This window comes from Bos grunniens, chromosome 10 (genome assembly GCF_055505025.1).
Source record: "Bos grunniens cultivar Pamir isolate PY7600 chromosome 10, Bosgru_T2T1.0, whole genome shotgun sequence".
NCBI classification, from domain to species: Eukaryota; Metazoa; Chordata; class Mammalia; order Artiodactyla; family Bovidae; genus Bos; species Bos grunniens.
The window spans coordinates 23,104,052-23,130,906 of NC_141174.1; the positions used below are offsets into that span (position 1 = coordinate 23,104,052).

At 44.8% G+C, this 26,855-nt stretch overlaps 1 protein-coding gene across 11 annotated transcripts in view; it reads right to left on the reverse strand.

The window, feature by feature from the left end:
* RAD51B (RAD51 paralog B) overlaps positions 1 to 26,855 on the reverse strand; it is a 738,822-nt gene that overhangs the window by 104,461 nt on the left and 607,506 nt on the right. For 8 of the 11 annotated variants that reach the window (XR_015134112.1, XR_015134116.1, XR_015134113.1 and 5 more), the window contains 2 exons: positions 23,933 to 24,011; positions 12,820 to 13,299 (listed from right to left, as the gene is read on the reverse strand). Coding sequence is in view for 7 of the 11 variants with exons in the window: in XM_086320099.1 (XP_086176225.1) it covers positions 13,283 to 13,299; positions 23,933 to 24,011 (96 nt within the window). In the remaining 4 variants the exon portion in view is untranslated. Of the gene's footprint in view, positions 1 to 12,819; positions 13,300 to 20,469; positions 20,877 to 23,932; positions 24,012 to 26,855 lie in introns of those variants that run through there. The other 3 variants (XM_086320093.1, XM_086320092.1, XR_015134121.1) reach the window with 3 other exon arrangements.

Sequence of the window (26,855 nt, forward strand, 5' to 3'; positions counted from 1 at the left end):
AACCTGGTGTCTGTTTGTACCAACATGTTTATGCCAGGCCTTTGGACTTGACATGGCACTTTGTATCTCAGACACAGGTTTTACATAGGAGTTTTCAAACCTCCTCATTAGAGCAAGAAGTATTCCACAGAGAGCCTGCAGAGATGGTGGAGGAGATTTTGAGCTCGTATTCCCTTCAACTGGAGTAGCCCTTCTTGGTCTGCTTTATACCCTGGACCTCTGAGAAAGATCCAACCTATTTATTGAGGGTCCTTAATGTGCCTGACACTGCTCAAGGTGCTTAGGACACAATCAAAGATGCCTGCCCACCAGGGCTTAAACTAGCGGGGAAGACACACAACGAATGGTAAACACAGTGAGTTATTTGTGCTGTTGCCTGGTGATGGGTGCTTGGGGAAAGCACGGGTAGAACAGGATGGGGGGAGGGAGAGTGGGCTGCAGCTTAAACTGGGTAGGTCTCATGGAGAAGACGACATTTTGGCAAAAACTAAGCAGTCAGAGAGTCATGCCAGAATCTGGGGAAAGAGGTGTGGGCATCAGCTACAGACTGTCTGGGGAAAGAGCATTCAGACAAAGGGTTTGGAGTTGCAGAGACCCCACGGGGAAGGGTTTCTGGTAACCAGAGTAAGGGCTTGGAGACCTGGGTGGCTGTAGCAGGTAAGTGGGTGGGGAGCTTTGAGATGGGACACCAGGTGCTTCTGGGCACGGGGGGCTTTAAGAACAGGGGAGAGACTTTGCTTCCAGTCTCAGTGAAAAGGGAGCCACTTCAGAGTTTTGAGCAGAAGAATAACATGACCTGATTTATCTTAAAGCCGGAGGATGGGTCAATGTAGTAACCCTGGTTCAGATCACAGCGAAGGCTGGAAAATCACCTATTTGTCTACTTGCTCACCCTCATGGGTCCCTCAGGCTGAAAATGAGACAGATTATCTCTGTAACCATTTTACATATTGGGAAATTGTGATGCAGGGAGGTCATGTGCATTCACTGAGGTCACAGAGTTGGAAGGTGGCAGTCTGGAAGCTAAAGTCCTATAGCCTCCTTTGAGTTACTCTCAGCAGGTCGCTGGGCACCAGGATCTGTCTGCTCCACGGTGTCCACATAAGTCTGTTGCGTCCTTGACGACTCTTTTGGTGCAGGAAAAAGACCACCTGGGACTACAGTAGCCCCTGCTAATCTGCAGAGGATGTAAATTTAAGACCCCCAGTGCCTGAACCGGGGAAAGTACTGAACCCAATATATTGTAACCTTTTCAAGTCAAGAAAGTTCACCTTTTCACTTGAAGGAAGCACTTCACTGCTTCTCTCTGGCACAACCAAAGCACCAGTATCACTGCTCTTGCATTTTGGGGCCATTATTAAGTAAAATAAGGGTCACTTGAACACAAGCACTGTGATACAGTCAATCTGATAACCCAGAAGGCTCAGTTCAGTTCAGTTCAGTCGCTCAGTCGTGTCCGACTCTTTGCAACCCCATGAATTGTAGCACGCCAGGCCTCCCTGTCCATCACCAACTCCTGGAGTTCACTCAAACTCATGTCCATCGAGTCGGTGATGCCATCCAGCCATCTCATCCTCTGTTGTTCCCTTCTCCTCCCACCCCCAGTCCCTCCCAGCATCAGAGTCTTTTCCAATGAGTCAACTCTTTGCATGAGGTGGTCAAAGTATTGGAGTTTCAGCTTTAGCACCTGTCCCTCCAATGAACACCCAGGACTGATCTCCTCCAGGATGGACTGGTTGGATCTCCTTGCAGTCCAAGGGACTCTCAAGAGTCTTCTCCAATACCACAGTTCAAAAGCATCAATTCTTCAGCGCTCAGCTTTCTTTACAGTCCAACTCTCGCATCCATACATGACCACTGGAAAAACCATAGCCTTGACTAGACAGACCTTTTTTGACAAAGTAATGTCTCTGCTTTTTAATATGCTGTCTAGATTGGTCATAACTTTCCTTCCAAGGAGTAAGCGTCTTTACTAAGAGACTAATGGGTGGGTAGAGCATACAATATAGATACGATGGACAAAGAGATGATTCACGTCTAGGGCCGAATGGAGCTGAACAGTGCAAGGTTGCATCACGCAGAAGGGCTTGCAATTTAAAACTTAAGAACTGTTTATTTCTGGGATTTTCCAGTTAGTATTTCTGGGCCATGGTTGATGGTGGATAACTGAAAGCATAGAATGTGAAACCATGGAAAAGGAGGGACTACTGTAATTTGCTTTTCAAAATCAGTATTTTACTTAATTGAAAAACCCAGTTTTCCCTTAGGCTTTCAAGTCTGTCTTACAAATTTTACTTTATTCTCATTAGACATCGTAGATGCTCAATAAAAGTCTGTGGGTGACATCCTCACATTTCAAAGATCCTTTCTTGCCTGATGCCTCAACAATGCACCCAATATATTCTACATCCCACTTCGTACATCCTGCAGTAAATCACGCCAGAAAGGAAGAGAGAGCCTGCTGGAAGCCTGGGGTGGAGGTGCCACTGGGCCAGATGGAACTGATGAAAGGAGGGAGGGGGAGCTCTGGGATCCAGGTTCAGGGGCAACTTCCTGCCAGGCCTTGTGCTGCGGCTCAGGGCACCAGGGACAGGAGACTCCAGAGGCCCCTGAATGAAGGAAGAAAGGGAAATGCTTTCCCTATTCCCTCTCTTCCTTCTTGTCCTGACTCTGGAAAAATATTTGGGAGGACAGAGTTGCAGGCTGGTTTTGCTTTCTGCCATGTTGATTAACAAGGGGCAGCTTTGCAGCAAAGAGCTGCCTCCGGTAGTCCCTCTCTTTTACTTCCTTTGCTCTCCCCTCTGCCTCTCAGGACTCCAGCCCTCCCCTCCCCTACCTCCCCTCCCCGGTTCTTTGGGTCTCAGAGCTCTCAGCCTCTTCCCCCCTCCACATTTCCCTCCAAACCCCACGCTCTTTGTTGCTGAATTCAAGGTTCTCAATACAATAAAGCTTTGATGATTTGCCTCAATTGAGGAGGAATGTCAGCTTAAATGAATGAGGGTCTGAATAATAGAATTTTAAAGCAAGGTTTAGTTGCTTTCGTGTTGGAAGGCATCCTTTCCAGGGTAGAAGCTTTTGCATTTACATGCAGTTAAGAGCTCATGTTGAGAAATGGGGCAATGTGTCTTAGAGACCCTTTTACATGCTTCAACAGAAGAGCCCTTTATAATTGGCATATACTTTCTTTGAATGTTTCTGCTCCTCAAGCCTTTCATTTTTAGTGACCAACCTTTCTTATATCACCATGATTTTACTGGGCTTCTCACACATCCGCCACAGTTTCATTACCTAAATCCTTTATGACAGACATTTGTACTCTAAAAGTCTCTTTAGACATTTTAAGTTTTCAATTACACAAGCAATATATGAATATGTTCATGTATAAAACCTTAAAAATAACAACAAAAAAACCCCCAAACCCTTAAAAACAACAATAAAAACCTTATAAATAATGAAAAAGTTTCTGCGTCCCAGGTTATAATGCCCTATCATTAAGATGGTATTAATGTATCATCTCTAATAAACAATCCCTCACAAAAACCACTTCTTTGGACCCTATCTAAAAAAAGGAATCATCTACAACTGATTGGGTTTTACTTTCTTGCAAAATACGAGGAGTCTCTGAGGGAGTTAAAACTCCCGGTCTCTCCCATTCAGCACCATTAAGCCCACTCCTCCCCCCACCCCATTTCCTTACTGCATCTCTGTCACATTCCATTCCTACATTCTGCCAGGAATGCTCACTAAGACGAATGTTAACAAAGATTAAATCTAGATAAGTTACTTGGGTGTTCATAGACTGTTTCCTCTATGTTGCTGAATGTTTAAAAATGTCATAAAATAAGAAAAACTCACCAAATTCTAAGAACAGCAATATGGCCAAGTGACCCTTGAAAGAAAAAGAAGACCAGATCCAGTCACCACTGTCCTCCTCCTCCTCCTCCTCCTAGGGATTCCCATGCCTGTATGGCGCAAGGCTGAGTCTCATTTATAGGTACTGTAGCAAAAATTATGCATGGTGTATTTCTTAGTAATGTTCACACTTTTGTAAATCCTTTCATTTACATTTATTTCCTTTGGGGGACAGGTAAGGCAAACATGGTCTGCATTTTACAGATGAGGAAACCAAGAGGTTTATTGATACTACCTAATAATACTGGCTCAGATATTAGTTTCTTACTAGGAAGCAGGCATTCTTCTAGGCATCTACATGTATTAACTGATTTCATTCTTATAAAACCTCTGAGTTACATGCATAATTTGCCCAAGATTACAAAGCTAGTAAGTGGTGGGCTGGAATATGAACCCAACAGTGTACTCTTGACCCTGAGCTCTTAAACACCTACATCCTCATGTGATGACATTATAGATGTCTTTCTAGTATTCTGAGAATGGAAATCTGCCAGCCTCCAGGGTTCATTTAGACTGTAAATGTGTTTATTTGACCTACAGTATTTTATAATTTTTGAATTACTTTCCATAATGTAAAGATTTATTTGAAGAAAAATGTCATCTGAAGATCCAGAATTCTGGCTTCCCTTGAAAAATCAGAAGTTCTGGCAACATTATCTCCTTTAAAAGGAGGTAATTAAGGTTAAACGAGGTCATAAGAGGAGACCCTAATCCAAGGTGTCCTTACAAAAAGAGGAAGAGACACTAGGAGTGCACGTAAAGAAAGGCTGCATGAGAACACAGCAAGAAGGCATCCATCTGCAAGCCAAGGAGAAAGGCCCCAGGAGAAACCAAAGCACCTGGTACTCGAGCTTGGACTTCTAGCTTCCAGAGCTGGGAGAAAATAACTTTCTGCTGTTTAAGCTCTTCTGTGGTATTCTGTTCGGAGAAGGCAATGGCACCCCACTCCAGTACTCCTGCCTGGAAAATCCCATGGATGGAGGAGCCTGGAAGGCTGCAGTCCATGGGGTCACTGAGGGTCGGACACGACTGAGCGCCTTCACTTTCACTTTTCACTTGCATGCATTGGAGAAGGAAATGGCAACCCACTCCAGTGTTCTTGCCTGGAGAATCCCAGGGACGGGGGAGCCTGGTGGGCTGCCATCCGTGGGGTCACACAGAGTCGGACACGACTGAAGTGACTTAGCAGCAGCAGCAGCAGTGGTATTCTGTTATGGCGGCCTTAGCAGAAACCAGCAAGGAATTGTTTTCCATGCACTCCCTGCCCATCTGTTCTGCACCCCCAGCCCCTGGTCCCTTTCCTCAGCACAGGTAATCACCTAACACTTAAGGGCATTTGGATCAGTTATTAAAAGGAGTGGTCAGAAGCCCCAGGCAAGAAGTTCTGTTACTTCTGCAAGGTGCAAACAACCACCATCAGATGGTCTGGGAAGGTAGGGAAAGGGCTGGGAGGGGGCCACTACCAGCGAGATGCACTCAGGGCATTTTGCTAAACTTGAAATGGGGAGATGCTGCCTGAAGTACACAGCATAAGGAGACTTGGGAGCTGAGATGTGGGGTATTAGCAAAACTCAAAGTGGGTTAAGGTACATTAAGAATTATAGGTCCATCCAGGCCATTGCTTGGGTTTAGCAAACTGTTTTTGTCTGCAGAGTCTGAATTAAGCTTAAACAGAGTGATGGTCAGAATAATTACTGCAGAACTGGTTTCATCTTAAGCTTTCCTATGGGTCTCCTCCAGGTGTTCTAGTTAGAGAGGCTTTTATTTTTAACACAAAGATAGGTGGTTGTTTGCTGATTAACCCCAGAGGGGCCTGGAGAACTGGGGGAAAGCCAAACTGGCTTCTGCTCCATCTTTGCATCAACTTTCAAGCTGTTAGAGTAGTAATGACTGTGGAGGGGGATGGTGGGAGGGAGAGACATCAGACAAACCCCAGATGGGCCCTCAGATCCCAGGGGACAGCCAATAGCAAGAGATTTCAAACCCAGATTTCAAATGGAATGAGCAGAGATCTGGAAGTGATCCATGAAACTGGCTCTAGAATCTCATAGCAACGGGTTTAGAAACACCATTAGCACCGCCTCCTCTGCCATCTTAGATTCCTAGGGAAACTGCAATTTTGTTGTTGTTGTTCAGTCGCTCAGTGGTGTCCGACACCATGGACTGCAGCACCCCAGGCTTCCCTGTCCATCACCGACTCCTGGAGCTCGCTCAAACTCATGTCCATTGAGTCGGTGATGCCATCCAATCATCTCATCCTCTGTCATCCCCTTCTTCTGCTTTCAGTCTTTCCCAACATCAGGATCTTTTCTAATGAGTCAGCTGTTCACATCAGGTGGCCAAAGAATTGGAGCTTCAGCTTCAGCATCAGTCCCCCCAATGAGTATTCAGGACTGATTTCCTTTAGGATTGATTGGTTTGACCTCCTTGCAGACTAGGGGACTCTCAAGAGTCTTCTCCAACACCACAGTTCAAATTTTAGTCAGTAGATAAAAGTGTCAGTCATAGGTCAAGGGTCAACCTGTGTTTTAATCAACACTAACATACTCAGGGCTCAGGAGAGAGCAGGAAAACACAGGGTTGTCTAGATTTCCCTTGAATTCATTTCTAGCCTCATGTCCACTGAAAGGAATATGGAAATACTGAAATCTGAATGTAGATGGTTTGGGTTGGATTTTTATTATCTGATGAGAGATAAAGGGAATGGTCTATAATGAGTAAAAGGCGAAGCTCAGTATCACAAGTCAATTTTCTCCCTAGTCCTCTATTGATGTGTGGAATTTACACAAGCACAATTTCTCTGACTCAGTTGAAATAGGGCAACACTACACATGACCAGTCCTCCAAAAGCATCATGAAGATTTGTGAAAACTGCCAAGGAAGAGCTTTGTGCATCTTGGGAGGACACAATTGGCAAAGACCTTATTTAAACAGCGTCCTTCATTGGTTTTCTAAACCTTAGTTTGAAAGTAAATTGTTTGGCATTTACTATTCAAGGATCTGAGATCAGGGCTCCCTGAAGCCTAGGTGGGGCCAGGGAAAGGCAAGGATCTGGGATGGGGACTTCGAATGCTATGGTTCATCCAAGCATTCTACGGTTCATCATCAGGGGTCAGAAGGTCTTAAGGATTAGTTGAGCCAGAATACCTTCCCTCTCTGCTTGGTTGGCGTTCCTCAGTGGATGTTTTTTTTTTTTTGCTTCTGCAGATGTCTGGTTTTGGGGAGAGGGAAATTGCTGTAAAGATTGGGAGAAAGAGGAAAGTGGTGCTTCTGGTGAAAGTGTGCTTCTGGTGGGAATGAGATTTTCTTTCACTAAGAAAGGATTTTATTTCCATTCCTCCTTCCATATCACACCTCCCCCAGTTTTCCTTCTATTCTCACATACATGTTAAGATCTCTTCCTTCCATCCCAGTCATCCACCTCTGTGGCTGGGTACTTTCACAGGATGAGAAGCAGGATACAGAAGTCAGGGGTATGTGCACGCATGCTACGTTGCTTCAGTCGTGTCCGACTCTTTGTGACCCTGTGGACTGCAGCCCGCCAGGCTCCTCTGTCCGTGGGATTCTCCAGGCAAGAATACAGGAGTGGGTAGCCATTTCCTCCTCCAGAGGATCTTTCCAACCCAGGGATCAAATTTGCATCTCTTACATCTCCTGCTTTGGCAGGTGCATTCTTTACCAATAGAACCACGTGGGAACCGCCTAGAACTCAGGGGTGGGGGATGAGCAATAGTGGGAGACCAGGCTGTGATGGGGGGTGTCTACAGTGATGAGAAGGGGCGACAGAAAAAGAGAGAGAATGAGAATCTGTGCAGAAGTCTGGTTAAGGGTATAAACAGTGCACGATGGCTCATCATTCCTGCCTCACTCTCCATGGCCTCTCTATGGAGTTGCCTTGCCCATATCTGCTACTGCTGAGGCAGCCATGCTTTCAGCTCCTCCTTCAGCCCACAGTAGACTGGCTGGCTAGTGACCAATGATGTTATCTGAGAAAAAACAATAAGATGATTCTACATCAATCATACTTTCTCCTAGGAATTCCAACTACTAAATACCAAGGAAAAATGCCAACAGACTTGGAGTTGAAAGGCTGAGATGGACAGAGAGGAGCTCAAGAGACCAAGACGAGTATATGCCAGCTGAAGTTCTGAATAAGCAGAACTGTAGTATGCAGGGCATGTCTGCTGGGAGAGAGTTGCCTTGGGCATGTATACAGAGAGAAGCAGAGACTCTAAGGTAACGAAGCCCCAGGGTTGCCTTTGCTCCTCAAGATTTTCCAATTCCAAACCCCTTGTACCCTTAACAACATCTGTTCCCTTTTACCGGAGTAACTGAGTTTCTTCTCAATGGAAAGAGCCTAACTATAATCGTTTGCTCAAATTCTTGTAAGTAAGCTGAAATTGAATTATTATCTGAATACATTTGCTTTGGGGAAAAGGAGTAGGTTGGTTCCCTTAGCAAACATGACCTACCACCACGGCTTACTTGGAAGCATCTTGCGTTCTTGAGATTAGGTTTTAGGCAGGAAATGGTGTGACCCAATTTCTCCTTTTGTTCTTCTGATGTCAAAGCAAGTCAAAACTACATTTCAGTCCTGAAGAAAGGAGATCTTGGCATCTACAAAGAACTGGTTTAGTCTAAGAAAGGTAGGACCTTTTAAAGTTACTAGGATCCATGTCAACAAATCTCTCTAAGGGAAGCTTCAAAAGCATGCATTTTTACTTAGTTCAAAAGAGCAGAGAGGTGTGGCAGCCATATTGGTTCACCAGCGAGATCTCGTGAATCATTTCTCATCTTGGATTTCAGGGCTCAGGAGGGCTAAACTGGAAGGAAAACTGAGAGCAGCTCTTGTCAATATGAGACCGCAGCCATTATGTCCACAGCCTCTTGGAAATGTCCCCCAGCAAGGCTGCCATCAGCACTTGACTGAAAACACATGGAAGCAGCCCACTCAGAGCAGGAATTCATTATTGGAAGAATAATAAGGGAAAGTTTCTTTTTTCTTCTCTCTCTCTCTCTGCTGCTGGGAAAGCTGCTTTCTGGAAAAATCACAGGGCTTAGAGGGAATTTGAATCATGTCTGGTAACAAGGGACGGGATGGAGGCAGGAGGGCACATTTCCAGATGTCTTTTCACACAAAGCATGATGGTCCTGGGCAACTTAAGGTGAGTCATTCTGTCTTAGATATCATTTAAATTGGGCCATGGCTGCCTTTAACCCATTATCCTTTCCTAGAGTTATTAGTATCGATAGCTTAAGGGAAAAGAACCCAAAGTTAATTGATTTTCCTTTGCTGCTCCTCTTTTTCAAAAAGGTCACCATTTTGTGGACTAAAATGGGCTACAAAATTATTTGGTCTTCAGTTTTCAACTCTACACCATAAGTCTTTGCTAAATGCCCAGTAATCCAAGGGAAAGGAACAAGCGGTGGATGTGAAGGAAGGAGATGTTTACCACTTGCTGGGTCTAGAGTCTGTGGCAGACATTGCGAGTGTTTACCAATCTCCAGTTCTCCTTTCCTTCCCAATACAGTCGAGGTTCCCAGCTCCTTGGAGTTGGGGATGGGTGGATGCATGATTACTTGGCCATGAAAGAAGTGATTATGTGTTGTTTCTTGGAAGAGGCACTTAATTGCTAGTATACAACACCTCCCCCCATTGGCAAATGTGAAATGCATGTTGATACTGAATTGAAGAACTGCATCATCACACAGAGGACAGCCTCTGGGGAGGGTCTCTCAGTTATGCACAGACGTGGTTTTAAGTCACTGAGATTTCAGGGAGTTGCTTTCAGCAACAAAACCAAGTCTGTCCTGACTTAGGCCCACTATTGATTGGTCTTCTCTCCTCCAAGTTCTGTTCAGAGTTCTGGAGCACTTGTGCTACATCTGAATCCCACCTTCACTGAAATTCAAAGTAGGCCATGTGCTTTCTCTCCCACTTAGGTTATTCATCTGAGAGGAGCAATGGACTGTTTCGCTCCATCTGAGCAAAAGTGGCCTCTGCTGGATTCTGTAAAGACGTTCCTTTCATGGCCATCAGACAAAAGTGATGGTGATAGTATTAAAACCAAAGCTTAGGGAAAAAATGACACTCCCAAGTGGTTCTAAGACCATGATTGCTTAGGTCAGAATCTGATATTTTGCACTTCCTCTTACTTTCGTTCCCCTGTCCTCCATTACCTAATCCTCATTGCCAATTTCCAGAATTCTCATTTGGCAATCCTGGGTTTGCAGGACAAACTTCTACAATCCCATCTCCGGGATTTGTTCACAACATCAAACTAAAAGACACTAGGCATAGAGTTTGGCACTTCTGAGTTAATTCAAAAGTGTTTACTCCATGGGCTGACAGGGACCACGCACTTCTGAATCTTCACCAGGACTACAGCACATCAGCAGAGCAGGTAGGATGCTAGCACACTTAGGAAGACAAAATCTGGACTTTGCCTTACATATGTACGGGTACGTACATCCCAAGAAATCACAAGAAATACATCCCATGCATTACATCCAAGTTCAATAAAAGTAATCAATAATACAAGATGCTTCACTAGCATTCCATGAGTGGTACCAGTTTGGCAGACTTTCAGCTCAGGAGTGCCACCTGTGTCTTCTTCCTTGTCAATATTCCCTGGGGCAGCTTTCCTACACGTCTCCCCATTTTTAATGAAAAGAGAAGAAGGCAGTGATAGATCCTCTACCATATTCTCTGCAGTCACTTCTACTGGAAGATCCAACTACCAGTACTGCTCTGATGATTCTTTTATTTGGAAAATATTCACTGAATTCCTACTATGTGTACAGTATTTTGCTGAGTATGTTAGTGAGGGTGACTAAGAAAGATTGTAACAGATACGAACAGAAAGAGTACAGGGGTGAGGGGGAAGAGGGGAAGAAGCAAGACTGCCAGGGTTCAAATCCACATCCCATCACGTTCTAGCAAGAGACAACTTTTCTTGCCTCATCCCTCATCTTTGAAGAAGGAATGACGTAAAGTCCTATCATGCGAGACTGTGAGGCGGTAAGATGAGCGGCTGCAACTACAGTGTGTGTGTGTGTGAGACACACACAGCAACACTGAGTGTCGGCACGATGCAAAGACAGTGCTTAGGTCCTTTCCTGGCAGCTCAGTTTGTGATGAAAGTCCTGGTGGACCTTGGAGCAGGAGAGCACAGGGACTGGTTTGTCTGTCAATCCCTGAGCAGAGAGCACTGTCTTACTGTTTTCTGGGGTCAAAAAAAAAAGGCCTCGGATTTCCCTGGTGGTCCAGTGGCTAAGAATTCGCCTGCCAATGGAGGGGACATGGGTTCGATTCCTGATCTGGAAACTAAGATCCCACATACCACGGGGCAACTAAGCCCATGCGCACATCTACTAAAAGCCCTGCACCTAGATCCCGTGCTCCACAAGAGAAGTCATTCAAGTGAGAAGCCTGCACACCGCAGCTGGAGAGTAGCCCCTACTCACTGCAACCAGGGAAGGCCTGCACGCAGCCACGAAGACCCAGCACGGTCAAAAACTGAAAAGAGAAAAATCTTCGACCTTAAGTAGGAAGCTATTTAATCTTTAACATTTGGGATTGAGATATATTTTCCTCATTCCTTTCTCAGACATTCCTAAGTGCCCTGTTTAATGTGTGAACTGCTTAGCTTTTCTTTCTTGGTGGACAGTAAAAGTGCAGAGAGAGCGAATTAATAGTTACAGAGAACAAAATATCTTTCTCAACTTCCCGAATAGTCCCTGGCTGTTTCAAATTAGTCAGCTCATCTTCAAGAATTCATAGGAAATGTACATTGAATCAGCTGCAAAAACTCAGCCTGGTTTCCACAAATGTTCTATTGAAGACTGCAAGCTCTCCAAAGGCCCCTCGCTCTGAAGGAGACAGATGACCACAGTCTGGAAACTCGGTATCCTCCACCTCTTCCAGGTCCACCAAAATCTTTCTCACCTTCCAATGCCTGGTGCATTGTTTGCTCTCCAGGAATATCTTCCTTGATTCACTCCAGCTGCATAAAATGTCCTTCCTTTGCGCTTTCAGCCTGTGACTGGGGCGTACATCTACAATGTCGACTTTATTTTATTCTGCTTTATATTATAGCTGGGAGTACATGAGTCATTTCCATTCCTCATAATACATATAACCTATGTTTCTGAGCTTTGCCTTAGCATTTGGGACGTGTTCAACAAATGCTGAGTTTTGTTAAAAGACTTTGTCATTTAACCATTCTTCGCTGATCAGGTACCTACTTCGGGTACGACACTCTGTTGGGCATTGATGGCAGACATGAGATAGGACAAAACTTGATTCTAGCACCCAAGGCATTTATAAACCTCTGAAGGGGAAGCAGATACAGAGTGATTTTATAGAGGACAGCCTGAGTGTCAGCAACAAGTTGGGGGAAAGAGGTCCCAATGTCAAAGGCTGGGAAGATTTGATGCCTGGCTTTGAAGGGGCTGAACCCCCCAGCTTTGATGCTTCGTTTGGAAACCTCATGCGGTACGAGGAGTAGGCTGGGTCTTCTGCTGAAAATGACTAAATTATCCTATGGGTCACCAATTGATTGATTTGCTCATTGACTGGCCCAGCCTTGGGCTTTAAATCTAAAGAAATCATTTCATCCTTTATTAAACACTGCATGAATCTCACTCTTTGTCCTGCAGGGCTCTACACAATATACCAGTGAAACTTGAATTTACACCACAATACATGTACCACTAATGACCTTCCAAATGCCACTAATACCATACGTGTCCCGCTTCTCAGTTGGATCCGAACCTGTCAGTGAATTCTGAGCCCACTGACCTCCCTGTGACACAAGAGCAGACCCCCACGCCCATGCCCTCCCTCAGCCTCCCCCATCCTTCCAAGATTTCATTTCTGAATCAGTTACTCTTTGGAGACCCCAATTCCTTTACACCTACTCTTTTTATTTGGTGGACAATACTTTATTCGGAAATGTTCCCTCCTGTAATTACAAATCCTGTTAGTCATCCTCCTCCTCTCCCCAGGGGGATTGTGGGCTTTAATTAATTAATGTGGTTAAACCGCTTTGAGGTGCCTGGTTGAAAGGTGCTATATAAGTGCAAATTATTATTATTATGGCTGTTGCCATCCCATGGCGGCAAAGCCTTCAGCCCCAAGCATCTAGAGACCTGAACAAAGGCCTCTTCATCTTCACCTTCCCTGCTAGGTCTGAGATGGCTGGCTCAATGGTAAAGGGGTGGGGGAGCAAATCTGTTACCATCTCAACAGCAATCAACTAATTAATCCCCATTATGTTGGCTTCCGTTTCCTTCTTCCAAGCAGCCCGGTCCTGTTTCATTTCACAAATCACGCCCCCATCAGCTTGAGACAAAGGTCATAGTGTCCCTATGGCCTCTGTTGGTCTAAAGGAAAAAAAATAGAGAGAGAGAGGAAGAGAAAGAATGTTTGAAAAACCATCGCTGTCATGAAATGCACTAGCTTCTCACCAGCAGTCTAAATAAACTTTTCCTTCCGGTGGCAGTCCTCTGACATGCGTACCTATCTATCTATTACTCAGGGAGCCAATGGCTTCGTAAACCAGAGACACCCAGAAACTCAGCACAGGTGTGGACTAAGGCCCCACAGCCCTGGCTAGACTGCCGATAGCTGTAAACAAAAGGGGAGCCTTTCTGGGCCGGGTGGGAAGAGGTCATCCAGAGACTCGGGAGCCCCCCTTCAGCTTCCTCTACTGCCCCCAGGTTTCCCCTGAGAAAGCCAGCTGCCATCTGTAGCCAGGAAGCCCTCACAAAGGCTGGGGGCTATGATTTAGATGTTTTGTGCTATACCTAGCACACCCCGGCCCTGAACAAATGCCTAGGGCTTCCACTGCGATGGGAGCCATTGAAAACAGCCCTGTGGGGGAGACCTGGCCTCTCGAGGGGATGCTGCTGACCAAAATGCTCCTTACAAGGTTGTGCCTCAGACCCTTTGTTAGCGTGGACGTGGGCGAGCCTCAGGGGGTCATGTCTTCATCTGCCTCCATTTATCCTCCCTATTGAAGGGCTCCTTCAGGACATTGGTCAGTCTCTGTGGGAAGTGATTTGGAGAGCAACAAAGGAACTTGGGCCCTTTGGGGGGGGCCTTCAGAATTCAGTAAACATCTGGACATGGAAGGCCAGGTTCTCAAGCAGTCTAGCTGCGGAGATGTCAAAAGAGAGAAAGAGCTGTGTGTGCAATGCAAGCTCTCAGTTCTGTGGCGACATTTGTTGTCGAGAAACAGAGACACCCCAGTAGGTATATAGGAAGATTTTTCAAAAGCTCCTCTGTCAGTTTTTGTGAGTGCAGTGCACTATTTGTCAGTTCTCATGGCATGTGTGAGGAAATAGAAGTTTCACATGGCTAGGGAGCAGCATGTGATGGATGCTCTGATTCTGTGTGGACCATGAATAACCCAAGGTTGCATAAGCCTGTCCTGGGAATTGTTGTTAAGCATTTCTGTTATCCTTGAGCTCTGTAAAGCACTTTCTAGTCAAGGTGATTTGTTGGCTTCTCATCAGGAGCACATTTTAATTGACAAAAAAATGAAGTACGGAGGCTAAGTGATTTATACTTCATCACATGATAAAATTCAGGATCTGAACTCTTGACTCTCAGTGTTCCCTTTATTGTTGAATCAATCCATTTAGAACACATTAGTCAGCATGATTCAACACGAGTCACACGGCACTAATCAGCATTCCCCAGTGCGCCCAAATCTATCCTCAAACAGCAAAAGAAACTGGCCTCTGTCAAGAGACAATGAAATGCCGTTTTTGTCAGTATTCAGGAGCTGACATCCAGTTCAAGTCCCCTGTCCTCTCAGGAATCTTCCTCAGTCATCCCAGATGGAATGAGTCTTATTTCCTCTATCTTTTCAGATCCCAGTGTTTGAGCCTTGATAACAGGTGTGGCAGTCTGCTAGTTTGTTTTTAAGCTAACTATTTAGATTGTCAACTACTAAAATAAGGGATTTTTTTTTTTTTTAATCAGCCTCTCTCTCCTGAGCACCATGGTTTATATATAATAGATGTTCAAGAAATACCTGCTTAACTGAACTCACTGAAATGGAGCCTAAGTCATATTCCAGAAAGAACTCCAAGTCCTTCTGGAAGAGGTTTTCAAAGAAAATCAACAACCTGAATTGATTTAACATCTTTGGGTATTATTACCTGGGCATTTTCACAAATGCAAATTGTTAACTCTGCAAAGATAGCCAAATGGCTTCCGGGTTCCAAAAGCGGAGTATGCATTGATTCTAACCATAGTCCAGGCCTTGGAATAAGTTTTTCTCTATAACCTTATTCAAACTGACATTTTGTTTCATGTGTTTTTTTTTGACGGTGGAGACAGAAAAAACATTTTGGGAAAAAAATGTGTTTAGTCTATGACTTTGGAACCAAATTTATACTCTGCTTTGTGCTATAAGCACTAGCTCTTGTTCAAGTATTTTTCTTGAATAGTGCACAATAGCAAAACACGTCCTACGTTTCTGCTTGACAGAGATTTTGTTTTGGAAGGGGAACCAAGATTTTTGGGTGTTGATCTTTGGTGGCATTGCTGACTGTGAAACTCCACTACTCTGTTTTAGACTCTTTAAAGAATGTCCTGATACCATTTTAAATATACATTTGTTTTTTTAAGAACGGAAAAGAGATGTATCTGAGCCAAACTATTTTCCAGGTAACTCTGAGAAACTGCAATATTTATACTGCATTTGGACATTATGCAACAAGTCCAGCTCTAGGGTCTGTACTATTGTACCCTGGGGGCTAATCTCTGCAACTATGGTCTTCTGAACGAAATGTATCACTGAATATGCATCTCCTCTCTCTCTCATGATAATAGAACTCCTCAAATTTGACTCGGCACATGGCCACTGAGATTAACAACTACATTTTCCAGCCTTACTTTCTATACATCTATAGATTGGCAGAAATAATACATGTAACTTCTTGTTAATACCCTTAAGGAAGGGGGCTGCCCTTTCCTCCTATTGAATCTCTGCCCCATATAACTTCCACTACCTTGATATAGGACATGATAGTGAGCCATTTTGGATCATGACAATGAAGACAGCCTCCCAGGCATGCTGGAGCAACAAGAGAATTGCCAGGGTCTCTGGACTAATATCGGAGAAGGCAATGGCACCCCACTGCAGTATTCTTGCCTGGAAAATCCCATGGACAGAGAAGCCTGCAGTCCATGGGGTTGTGAAGAGTTGGACACGACTGAATGACTTCACTTTCACTTTTCACTTTCATGCATTGGAGAAGGCAATGGCAACCCACTTCAGTGTTCTTGCCTGGAGAATCCCAGGGACGGCGGAGCCTGGCAGGCTGCTGTCTATGGGGTTGCACAGAGTCAGACACGACTGAAGTGACTTAGCAGCAGCAGCAGCTGGACTAATATGTGAGGCTGAGTTGCTATATCAGCTCTGGACTGCATTCCTCCATAATGCTACATGAGAAAGCAGTCAACTTCTACCTTGTACCTCACTGTTGATCTAGGTTATGGTTCCACCCAGCCAAATTTATGATCCAACTAAGGAAATTCCTTGAAGGATCACTATATCAATGTGACTGATCCATCATAGCTTAGGATTTCAGGATTCAAGATTCAGAATGGGCCTAGACTACCCCAATGGAGGCTTATGAAGCCCAAGAGGTAAATGGTCACAGGGGCTGCCATGATGGGAGACAAGGGGGCCCAAACTCATTTCTGATTTTATGAAAAATCACAGGAGCCCAGGCTGAATACTTGGAAATGGCTACAAACCCAATTCTGAGGCAGTAAGCATCACTTCACCTTTCTGGCACTCAGTCCCCTCACCTGAAAATAAAGATGAATGTGAAAAGATCCCTTTCTTGGAGATAGAGGAGTAGAATAATTTAAGAGGAGTAGAATAATTTTTATCAGTTAATCATGTAACTATATGCATAAAGCACATGTGAAAGTGAAAGTGGCTCAGTCATGTCCAACTCTTTGTGATCCCATGGACTATACAGTCCATGGAATTCTCCAGGCCAGAATACTGGAGTGGGTAGCCATGCCCTCCTCCAGTAGATCTTCCCAACCCAGGGATCAAACCCAGGTCTCCCGCATTGCAGGCAGATTCTTTATCATCTGAGCCACAAAGGAAGCTCACGACTATGCAGAAAATCCCTCTAGAAGCTATGGAAAGCTTACACCCCAATAGTGTAGATAAAAGAGGCAGCCATAAAGAATACATAAGAAGATTGCCCATGGAAACATGACAACGCACTTATCATTATACACAGTTACACAGGAATTGGTCTACTACTTCCAAAGGAAGCATAAATTGGTAAACCTCTTTGAAGAACAATTAGGGAAAATAAAGACAAAAATGTGCATCCCCTGGCTAGCCATTCCATTTTTAAAAATTATATATACTGGGAGAAGGCAATGGCACCCCACTCCAGTACTCTTGCCTGGAAAATCCCATGGATGGAGGAGCCTGGTAGGCTGCAGTCCATGGGGTCGCTAAGAGTTGGACACAACTGAGCGACTTCACTTTCACTTTTCACTTTCATGCACTGGAGGAGGAAATGGCAACCCACTCTAGTGTTCTTGCCTGGAGAATTCCAGGGACGGTGGGGCCTGGTGGGCTGCCGTCTATGGGGTCGCACAGAGTTGGACACGACTGAAGCGACTTAGCAGCAGCAGCAGCAGAGAAACTCTCATACTTGCATATACCAAGAAACATGTGCAACAGGATTCATTAAGTTAACAAATAATCAAAATTTCCATCAATAGAGAAATGTATAACATGTGGTATATTCATACAATGGATATGGACACCTCAGTTAAATTCAAAGAATATGATCCACGTGTATCAACACAGATATGTCGCAAAGCATGATGCTAAGTGAAAAAAGCAAGTTGTGGAATGATGTGCACAACAGACCATTTATGCAAATTTAGGATGCACTCAGAGCAAATATGATATTTCGATTCACATATATGTAGAAAAGTTTTTCAGAGTGGGGGAAAGATATATATCAAACCCTAGAGAGATTTTACTTCTGTGGAGCAACATAGAGGAGAGAGAGAATCGGCTAGGGATAGGTACAAAGGAGCTTTGAACTTTGTAAGGTTATATTTCTATACTTAAAACAAAATCTGAAATTATGAGTTTGGGATTAACATAGGGGTGTGCTAAATTGCACCAGTTGTGTCCAACTCTTTTCAACCCTATGGACCGTAGCCTGCCAGGCTCCTCTGTCCATGGGATTCTCCAGGCAAGAATACTGGACTGGGTTGCTGTGCCGTCTTCCAGAGGATCTTCCCAACCCAGGGACTGAACCTGTGTCTCTTATGTCTCCTGCATTGGCAGGCGAGTTCTTCACCACCAGCGCCACCTAGGAAGCCCCGGGATTGATATATGCAGACTGCTACATATAAAATAGAGAAACAACAAGTATCTACTGTACTGTACAGGGAACTATTCAGTACTGTGTAATAACCTATAAGGGATAAGAACCTGAAAAAGAATATATATACTGATATCAATTTGCTGTATACCTGAAACTAACACAACACTATAAGTCAACTATATTTCAGCTTAAAAAAATCTGAGAAAACATTAACATTTGTTAATTCTGGATGTTAGAGTCATGGGTTTGGCTTTACTATTTTCTGTATTGTTATATATTTAAAATATATTTTCCACATTAAAAAGAAAATCTGTCTTTGAGGCTAACAGCGAGAGTGAAAGAAGGGACCAAAAGCTGAGGGCCAGTGTGGGACGCTGTCATGGAGGGAGGGGATGTGAAGCAAAAAGGGGCAACTCTGTGAATGGGAGTCCTGTGTTCTCTGCCCTCGGAAGCACCTCTTAGAGGGGCAGGCAGAAGCAGCTCAGGACAATGAGACAGGCATCCGCGGCCCTCTCCTCCATGCCCTGTGAGAACGAGTTCACTCTGCTCCACTGAATCCCAGGGCTCTCTGCCAGGCTCCCAAGAGCATGCCAGGCTGTGCCAGGTGTGGGTGATATTTACCAGGCAGACACCTCCATACCTGGATGGATGGATTCAGACTGAGAATCTTCTGGGTCACTCTGAGTCCACTGGGCAGAAACATTTAGATGGGTTACTGATTGTAACTGAAATCTGATGAACTCAGATGGTGGTATTTGGGGGCAAAGAAGTTTTCAGTGAATCATCCAGTTGGCTCAGTGACTAAGAAAATGGGGTGGAAGAATCTAACCCAACTTTGTGACAAGGGAACAAACAGAGGAGATTAATGTCTTCCCAGTGTGCTTCAAAAAAGCAATCAAACAATCATTTTTGACTTTACAAGGAAGATGAGGCTTATAGCTTCCCAGCTCTCAAATCATTATTTTTTATTTTCTGAGTCCCTATATACCAGGTAGTTGGAAAAACAGGAAACTAGCTTGTTTCCAGAACCTTTTCTGGACCTATCTCAGGGTGCTCTAGGCTCCCTGAGGGTCCCAAGCCCAAAGTATATGCTGCTTATTCAAACTAAACTAATAAAGGCAGCACCAGAATCAAGATTCAACCTGCCTGACCTGATCTTTATTTTTTAAAAACAATTTAAAAGCACATAATTCTGCCCTGTTGAGAAACTAAACCATTGTCCTCTATCCTGTTCAAATCAACTTGTTTTTTGTTTTTCAAACACTTCCTAGATCCCTAAGTAAAAGGAGACTAGAGGGCAGGGAAGAGTGATCAAGGAGGACACTCCCCCCCACCCAGATTCCGAGCCCACTCCTGCCTTTTCCCTGGCCAACCTCTCCTAGGGTATCCTCTCCTTTGCCAAGTTGGCAGGGCTTTATTACCCATGAAAGCCACAACGGCTCCAGGAGACTCGGGCTCTAGGTTGTCCTTTCGCCTCCTGTGGCATCAGCAACAGTCTGGCTGCTTTCAGAGACAGAATCATTATTCCTGGCCTTGACACAGAGGTCCAGGGGCCCCGGCTGTGCTCTGGGTGGCACAACATTTGGGGCTTACTGGGGAAGCAGAGGACATGACCAGAATAGATGTGGATCAAGTTGGATTTCAGAGTCAACACTCCCTTCCCATCCGCAGCCACTCGGTTCTGTGGACCCACTCCATGCAAGCCAATTCCCAAAGCCAAGTCTCGCTTTTCCCTCTCCTCTCCACTAGGTCCTGGCACCACTGGGCCTCACTCTGGGCTAGTCAAACCTCTAAGCTTTCCCATTCAGTGGGCACTGGGACTTCACGGTGAACTCTGGGAACAAAAGGGAAAATGGATTAATAGGATCTTTCTTGACCCCCTTCCACCTTTCCCAGTTGAGTAGCACAAAACAGCTGAACTCTTCCTCTGCTGGGACCTGGTCCCTCTCAGAGTCTGAACCATCAAGAAGTTGGGGGCTCTGAGATCCCTCTCCTTGGGGGCCCAAATGTTTCCAGGGTCCAGGGGCCCAAGTATTTGCAGAGTCTTGAGCTCAACCAGGAGAGGCCAGGATCCTGGACCAGTGGGAGACAAAGAAGATGTGAACAAGGCAGTATTACCATGGTAACAGCCTGAGCCCAGCAGCCTCCTGAAGATGCTGGGGTGGGGGGTGGGGGGGTTTCTTTCTTTCTTTCTTTTTTCCTTGCGAAAGGAGAATAGTTCCGCTTTCTATTTTACTACAACAATAGCATGGACCGGCTCCTTCAAGTGTTTCAAAAAGCAGCCTGAGAAATCTCTAACCAAGCCCCTCAGTCTCCCCAGCCTGCCGTTTTATTGTCCCTCCCATCCCTGTGAACAAAAGGGCGGGAAGGCTGAAAGGCCCCCGGTGGCTGGCTTGTTCTCAGCATCCTAATCCTTGAGAACTGGGGTGGGGCGTGGCCTGTGGAGCCGGTAAATCCAATGTGGGCCTCACCTTTTATTCTCTCCCTCCCTCTGCTTCTGTACTCAGGAGCTCTTCAGGTATTATAAAACCTCCTGGTTAGCAGGCTGGTAGGAATCTCGGGGCTTGCTAAGGGGATAAAAGGCACCCAGCGATCATTCCCAGATTCACTAATAGCTCTGTCCCTCACCCCCACCCTCACCCCCGCCAAAAGCCAGGCTAGCCTATTTGGATTGGTTTTTTCCTGCCACCCCAGGCTGGCTCCATTACAAAGACGGAAAGTGGAGCCACAGCCGCTGGCTCTTCTTTAGTTGGTAACCCAGGAACTGCCCTCACTCTTCCAGCCCTTCCCCTCTCTGTCTCTATGTCCCTCAGACAAGGACTGTACGTGCCCCCACCTCCCCACAGCTGTGGGTGCCAACCTGCATGCCACTTCAGGACTATCATGCCAGAACAACCTCTCACAAGAAAAGCTTCTTGGCCTTGACTTCTGAGACATTTCCAAGGTTATCACCCAGGGATCAAAGCTTTCTTTGCTTTAAACCTGGGAAATGGTGCAGGTGTGTTTTAGCTCAGTCATCTGTTAAAACTGGGGGGAAAGTAAGCTTTTACTTTCCAGGTTGTGGAGATCTCAAGGGTACAACTCTACTGAGCTCAGTGAATGATAAGTACATCATCTCCTCAGAGAATCAGATAAAGGTGAATTGGGAAGGCCTTTAGAGATCAGCCAGGCTGATAACTACAATGCAATGAAGAAAAACATTTTGCACTGCAACCTCTGTACATAAATTCATAATGCAGGTACATGCACACGCAATCACACAGGAAATATTTCACAAAGCAGTACAACATATGTGATATAATCTGTTATTTTCTATTCTCTCTTTTTTTTTTCCCCCCAATGCTGGTTGTGATTCCTTAATTTTATTTCATGACCCACCAATGAGTCACAAAACAGTTTGCAGAGCACTGAGTCAAGGTCAACATTGTCTTTTTCAAGCTGACAAAACTAGGATTTGAGAGATTTTCTCAAGAACATACCAGAACTGGAACGGAAATCCAAGGTGGGTCTAATACAGGAGGGGCCCCCATTTTTCTGAGGATCAGAGCTCCTTTTTGTTTACTTAAAGCCTTGGGAGCACATAGTTAGAGGGGAGGGAATGCCCAGAGGTTTACATGAAATGGCACTGCTGATAGGGGCAGAAGGTTCCTGCTGCCTCCAAAAAACCTCAGAGAGGAAGGTGTGGCTTCAAAAGCAAACAGGTGAGGCTCTGAGGTCTCCCAGACATTTTTATTTACTGGTTGGGATTCTTGCATCATCAGACACTTTCCTGAATGTTTCTATTTCCTGGACACCCTGTTCCAGGCCAGCCTCCTTTAGTAATCCACTTTCTCTCCTTTTCCAACTATTTCTAATAGTCTTTCTTTGAAGCTTTCTAACCCCTACCAATTTACTGTGGTTTCAGCTTCTACTTTCCCTAAACAACTTCCTCTTTCCCGTCAAAATCATGATCTTAGCAATGAGAGTCAGAGAGGCAACTCTGTGAATCTCGCTTCCACAATATTATCCCAAAGTTATCCAATTAAGACCAGGCTTTCGACTGTTGTTTACCAAAATGCCCAGTGATCAAGATATAGGCACCATATCAAGGCTCTCCTACAAACTATCTGGGCAGAATGGGCTCTTTCCCTTCTGAAATTACCTTATAATCTTGCATAGAACATCTTGAAATCTTCGTCTAAATTTGCTATTTGCTGGAGTTCTAATCTTTTAAAGCAAGGCTCTAAATATGAAAAGCCGAAGGGCATACCGCACAGGGTAAACCCAAGTCCAGCTCTTTGATTGCTTATTACTTATACACCCTTAGAGAGTCCGTAACAAAGAGGCCTGCTGTTTGCTTTGCTTAATCTGGTCTTAAAATCTCTGCTTCTTTGTCAGAAAACAATATTTGCAATTGTAAAAAAAAAATATTTACCAAGGAACTTGGATAGCATAAGTCAAAGGCTAAGAGCCAAAGGTCAGGAGTTCTTACTCCAAATTTCCCTGGACCCGGGTCCCTGCTGTGGAGCTCAGCTACACCAAACAAACACGCTGCTTTCTGGATCCATTAAGAAGTGGATGCTTTAGAAGGCAAGGAAAGGGAGGGCTGAAGCCTGTTCCTCAGTCAGAAGCACTGTCCAGCCACCTGCCTAGAAGTCCTGCTAGAGCTTTATAATGCAAGGTGTCTCCATGGGGATACTGTAAGGGCTCACCCTATCTCACCCTTCCCCTAACTTGGGGAAAACATTCAGCTTATAAAATCCTAAAGGGCAGATATTCCTCCCACAGACAGCAAAGACAATATGCTCCTCGGAGGTTCTGAGCAGACATGTGCCAAGCATCTCTGGGTGACGTCTCCAGCCCAACAGTGGGGGACAGATGTGTACTCTGAGCACTTTTATGGGGACCCTTCTTAATCTACAAAGCAGTGTGGGACATCTGACCCTCCAGGCTAAGTTCAATGGGGTTTGAATTTAACCCCTCCTCTTCATTGTTTTCTGCAGACCTGCCATCAAACGACACCTTTCCTAACCACCCTGATCCTACATCAAGGAATGATGCCTCTCAATCCGCTTTCTCCCCTGTTTGTTGAATTAGTTCCAGCTTGTGGCCTTGAGGGGCTCTTCCGTGAGTCAGAACTCAGGCCCATGTCACAAAGTGCAGGTCTGCAAGGCCTGGTCCCTAGTCGGGACTTGAGTACAGGGGGAGGAAATAGAGTAACCAGACGGAGGCCGAGGAAGTGGTGCTCATGGAGCCATGACAAAGTGCCCCACAGGCTGCCAGCCCAGATGGTTTTTCCCAGTTAAGTGAGAAGGCTCTGAGGCAGGGCTGGGTCCCTTCCCCTGTGGGATCTGCAAAGAGGACTGGAGGAGTTGCAGTTCCTAGCCTGCTCGACTTGTCCCTCATTCTTGGGTTGTCCGACTCTGTTAGGGAACTCTGTAATTCTCCCTGATCTCTGTCAAATTCTTGCCACAATTGCCAACCTCTTTTATCTTATCAGGATCAACATCACCGGCTAGTTCTTCTTGGCCTTTGATTCTGTCCCGAAGGAGCTTCCATCAGGAGCAAAGCAGTAATTATCACCCACAATGGGCAGTGCTGAGTATAATTAGATGAAAGAAATGGCTTCGTCCGAAGATCTTACCTTGAAGAACCAGGCCTTCCTTCTCGATGGTGTAGACAAAGGCGGTGAAGGGTGCCAGAGGGGACTTGGCAATGAGAACCTGCACAGAAAGCATATTTGCTCAGGATTAGTCAAAGGAAATAGAGACGAGCCTCTGTTCACTCCTCTTCCCACTCTGAAGCAAAGTGGTAACATGTGACCACAAACTATGAGGTTTGTTTACTTTGAAATTATTTTAGAACCAAATGAGTGTTATTCCTTCAAACAACTGACCACCTTGGTAGGCTGTACATCAATTCCAACTATTCTATCAATGAAGGCCATATTCTTGAGCCAGTTTTAGATACAAGTTTCATTATTATCTCACATGCTTAAATAGCTACCTTTCCGCCCAAAGATCATTTAGCCTGAGCCTTTAACTATATTCATAAATTTAGCTATTTTATTAAAAAATTCAAATCTACCCCTAAAAGATAAAGATTTAACATCACTGCAAATATTCAAAATAACTTGCTAAAGGCAGAGCCATGGCAGGTTGCCTGGTTGGCCCCCAACCCTTCACTAAGTCTATAGTCACATCCTTAGCCACGTGACTACCTTCCCTCCTCCTGGAGGTATAGAGTATTTCCCATGATCCTTGACCATAGGTTTGGCCACATGACTTGCATTGACTAATAGGTTGTGCCAGTTCTTAGCTTAGGCCTCAAGAAGCCTAACAAAACTTCACTTGTTCTTTTTATGCTTCTGCTACTGCCAGATAAAAATATGTTCAAGCTAATCTGCTGTCTCAGAAGGAGGAAGAGAGACACCTGACGTAGACCTGGCCAGTTAGGTCCAATCTAAATAGCTGATCCCCAGGAGATCTACATACACATGGGTTAAATGATTATGACTGTATGCACACCTCTGTGATTTTGAAGTTGTCACAAAGCATTACTGCGGTGACAGTTGGTTGACACACCAACCAACACAAAGTATCAAAAATATTCTGCATGATGGCACTCTACTATGAGGATACCTACTTTAAAAGGGATGGTCATTTGATGGTTAAAAGATTACTATTATTTAACCCTTTAACACACTGCATATGATTCCACAGAACCTCTAAGAACTGGTGGATTATGTTTTATTATTGTATTTCTCCTGAAGGAAGATGACGATCTGTTTCCTGTTTTGCAAATAAACATCATCAAAAAATAGTGATAGTTTGGCACAGAGCCACTTAAGTAATCAGGGAGAGAGGGGAGAAGGAAGAAATAATTTCAAATAACCAAAGGCTTACACCTGTACTATCTCAATCTACAACAATTCAACAAACATTCACTGTCAACTGTGAGAAAGGGTGGAACAGAATGGTAGAAAGATCACAGGTTGTAGGCATGGAGTTTGAATCAAGGTTCCTCCACTAATCAACTTGATGCCTATGGCAAGTCAACTGATGGCTGTGTAGTCTCCCCCTAGTAGCCACATCCTTTCTTCCTTAGAGTTAACAACTCCCCAGGTTTCAACATTTTTACGCCTTGTTTGCAGCTAGGTGTGCTGATGTGGCTAAGCTTTGACTGACAGAAGATGACAAAAGTGACAGGTAGAACTTCTGGATTATAAGAAAAGTATGGGCTCTTCACTTTCCCTTTCCCTCTTCCCAAGGGCCAGACCCAGCTTCAACCACATCCTGGGGGATGATGAAGCAACATGTGGGAAGGAAGCTGGGTGACCTCATAAATCAGCAAAGCCTCCCACCTGGTCACCTGTCCAGCTCAGTACAGAGCCACTTGTGCGAACCATTGTATTTCGGATGCCTATGGTATAGCCTGAAACGTACCCAATACTTTGGCTCTGGACAACTTCACCTTTTTGAGCCTCAGTTTCCTTGTAGGTAAAATGGAGATAACAACACCCACCTAAATGAGATAATGTTGAAGATTAAGTATAAAACATGCCTGTGTTGGGCTTTCCTGGTGGAATCTGCCTGCCAGTGCAGGGGACATGGGTTTGATCCCTGGTCCAGGAATATCCCACATGCTGCAGAGTAACTAAGTCCATGAGCCACAACTACTGAGCCTGTACTTGAGAGTACGGGAGCCACAACTACTGAAGCCCTTGCACACTAGAGCCTGTGCTGCACAAGAGAAGCCACCGCAGGGAGAAGCCTGGGGACTGCAATGAAGCGTAGCCTCTGCTTGCCTCAACTAGAGAAAAGCCCGTGCAGCAGTGAACACTCAGCAGAGCCAAAAATAAATAAATAAAACTAAAATAAATTACCTTTAAAAACACCTGTGTCAAACTAAAAACCTCAGTTTGAATATTTCCAACCAACTCACTACATATGATTCCCAAGTTCCCCTTAACTTTCACTTACCAAAAAGCAATATACTTGGTTTTTACCTGAAGGATTCAATTCAAGTTGAATCTCAATTTTGATAACTGCTCTGAAGTTATCTAGATAAACCAGCGCTCATTCTCAGAACAAATGAGTAGATGGTATAGGCGGACACTTACATCTTTATGTCAAAAACTTCTCACCTGATAATTAAAGTGGATCATTTCTGACAGAGATGACGTAGGGACGGTTCAACGTGCATGTATGGGTGCTCCTTGATAGGGGAATGGCAGAACAGAGGACAGTGCTTCTCAAGCTTTAATGTTGGTATGAATCACCTGCAGGTCCTGACACGTAGATTTTGATTCACTAGGTTTTGAGTGGGGCTTGAGTATCTGCCTTTCTAGCGAGCTCCTAGGAGATGCTGATGCTGTGGTCCATAGACCACATTTTGAACAGCTGGGTTCAGGAAATTAGCCTGACTGAAGAGTCTGAGGTGGAGAAGCAAGAGACAGGAGTCCTGGAGTCAGATAGGGAGCTACTGTAATAATTCAGGGATGAGGAGACACTTAAACCACAGGTGTGTCAGGAAGAAAGGGAAAAGAGGAATGGAGAATTGAAATA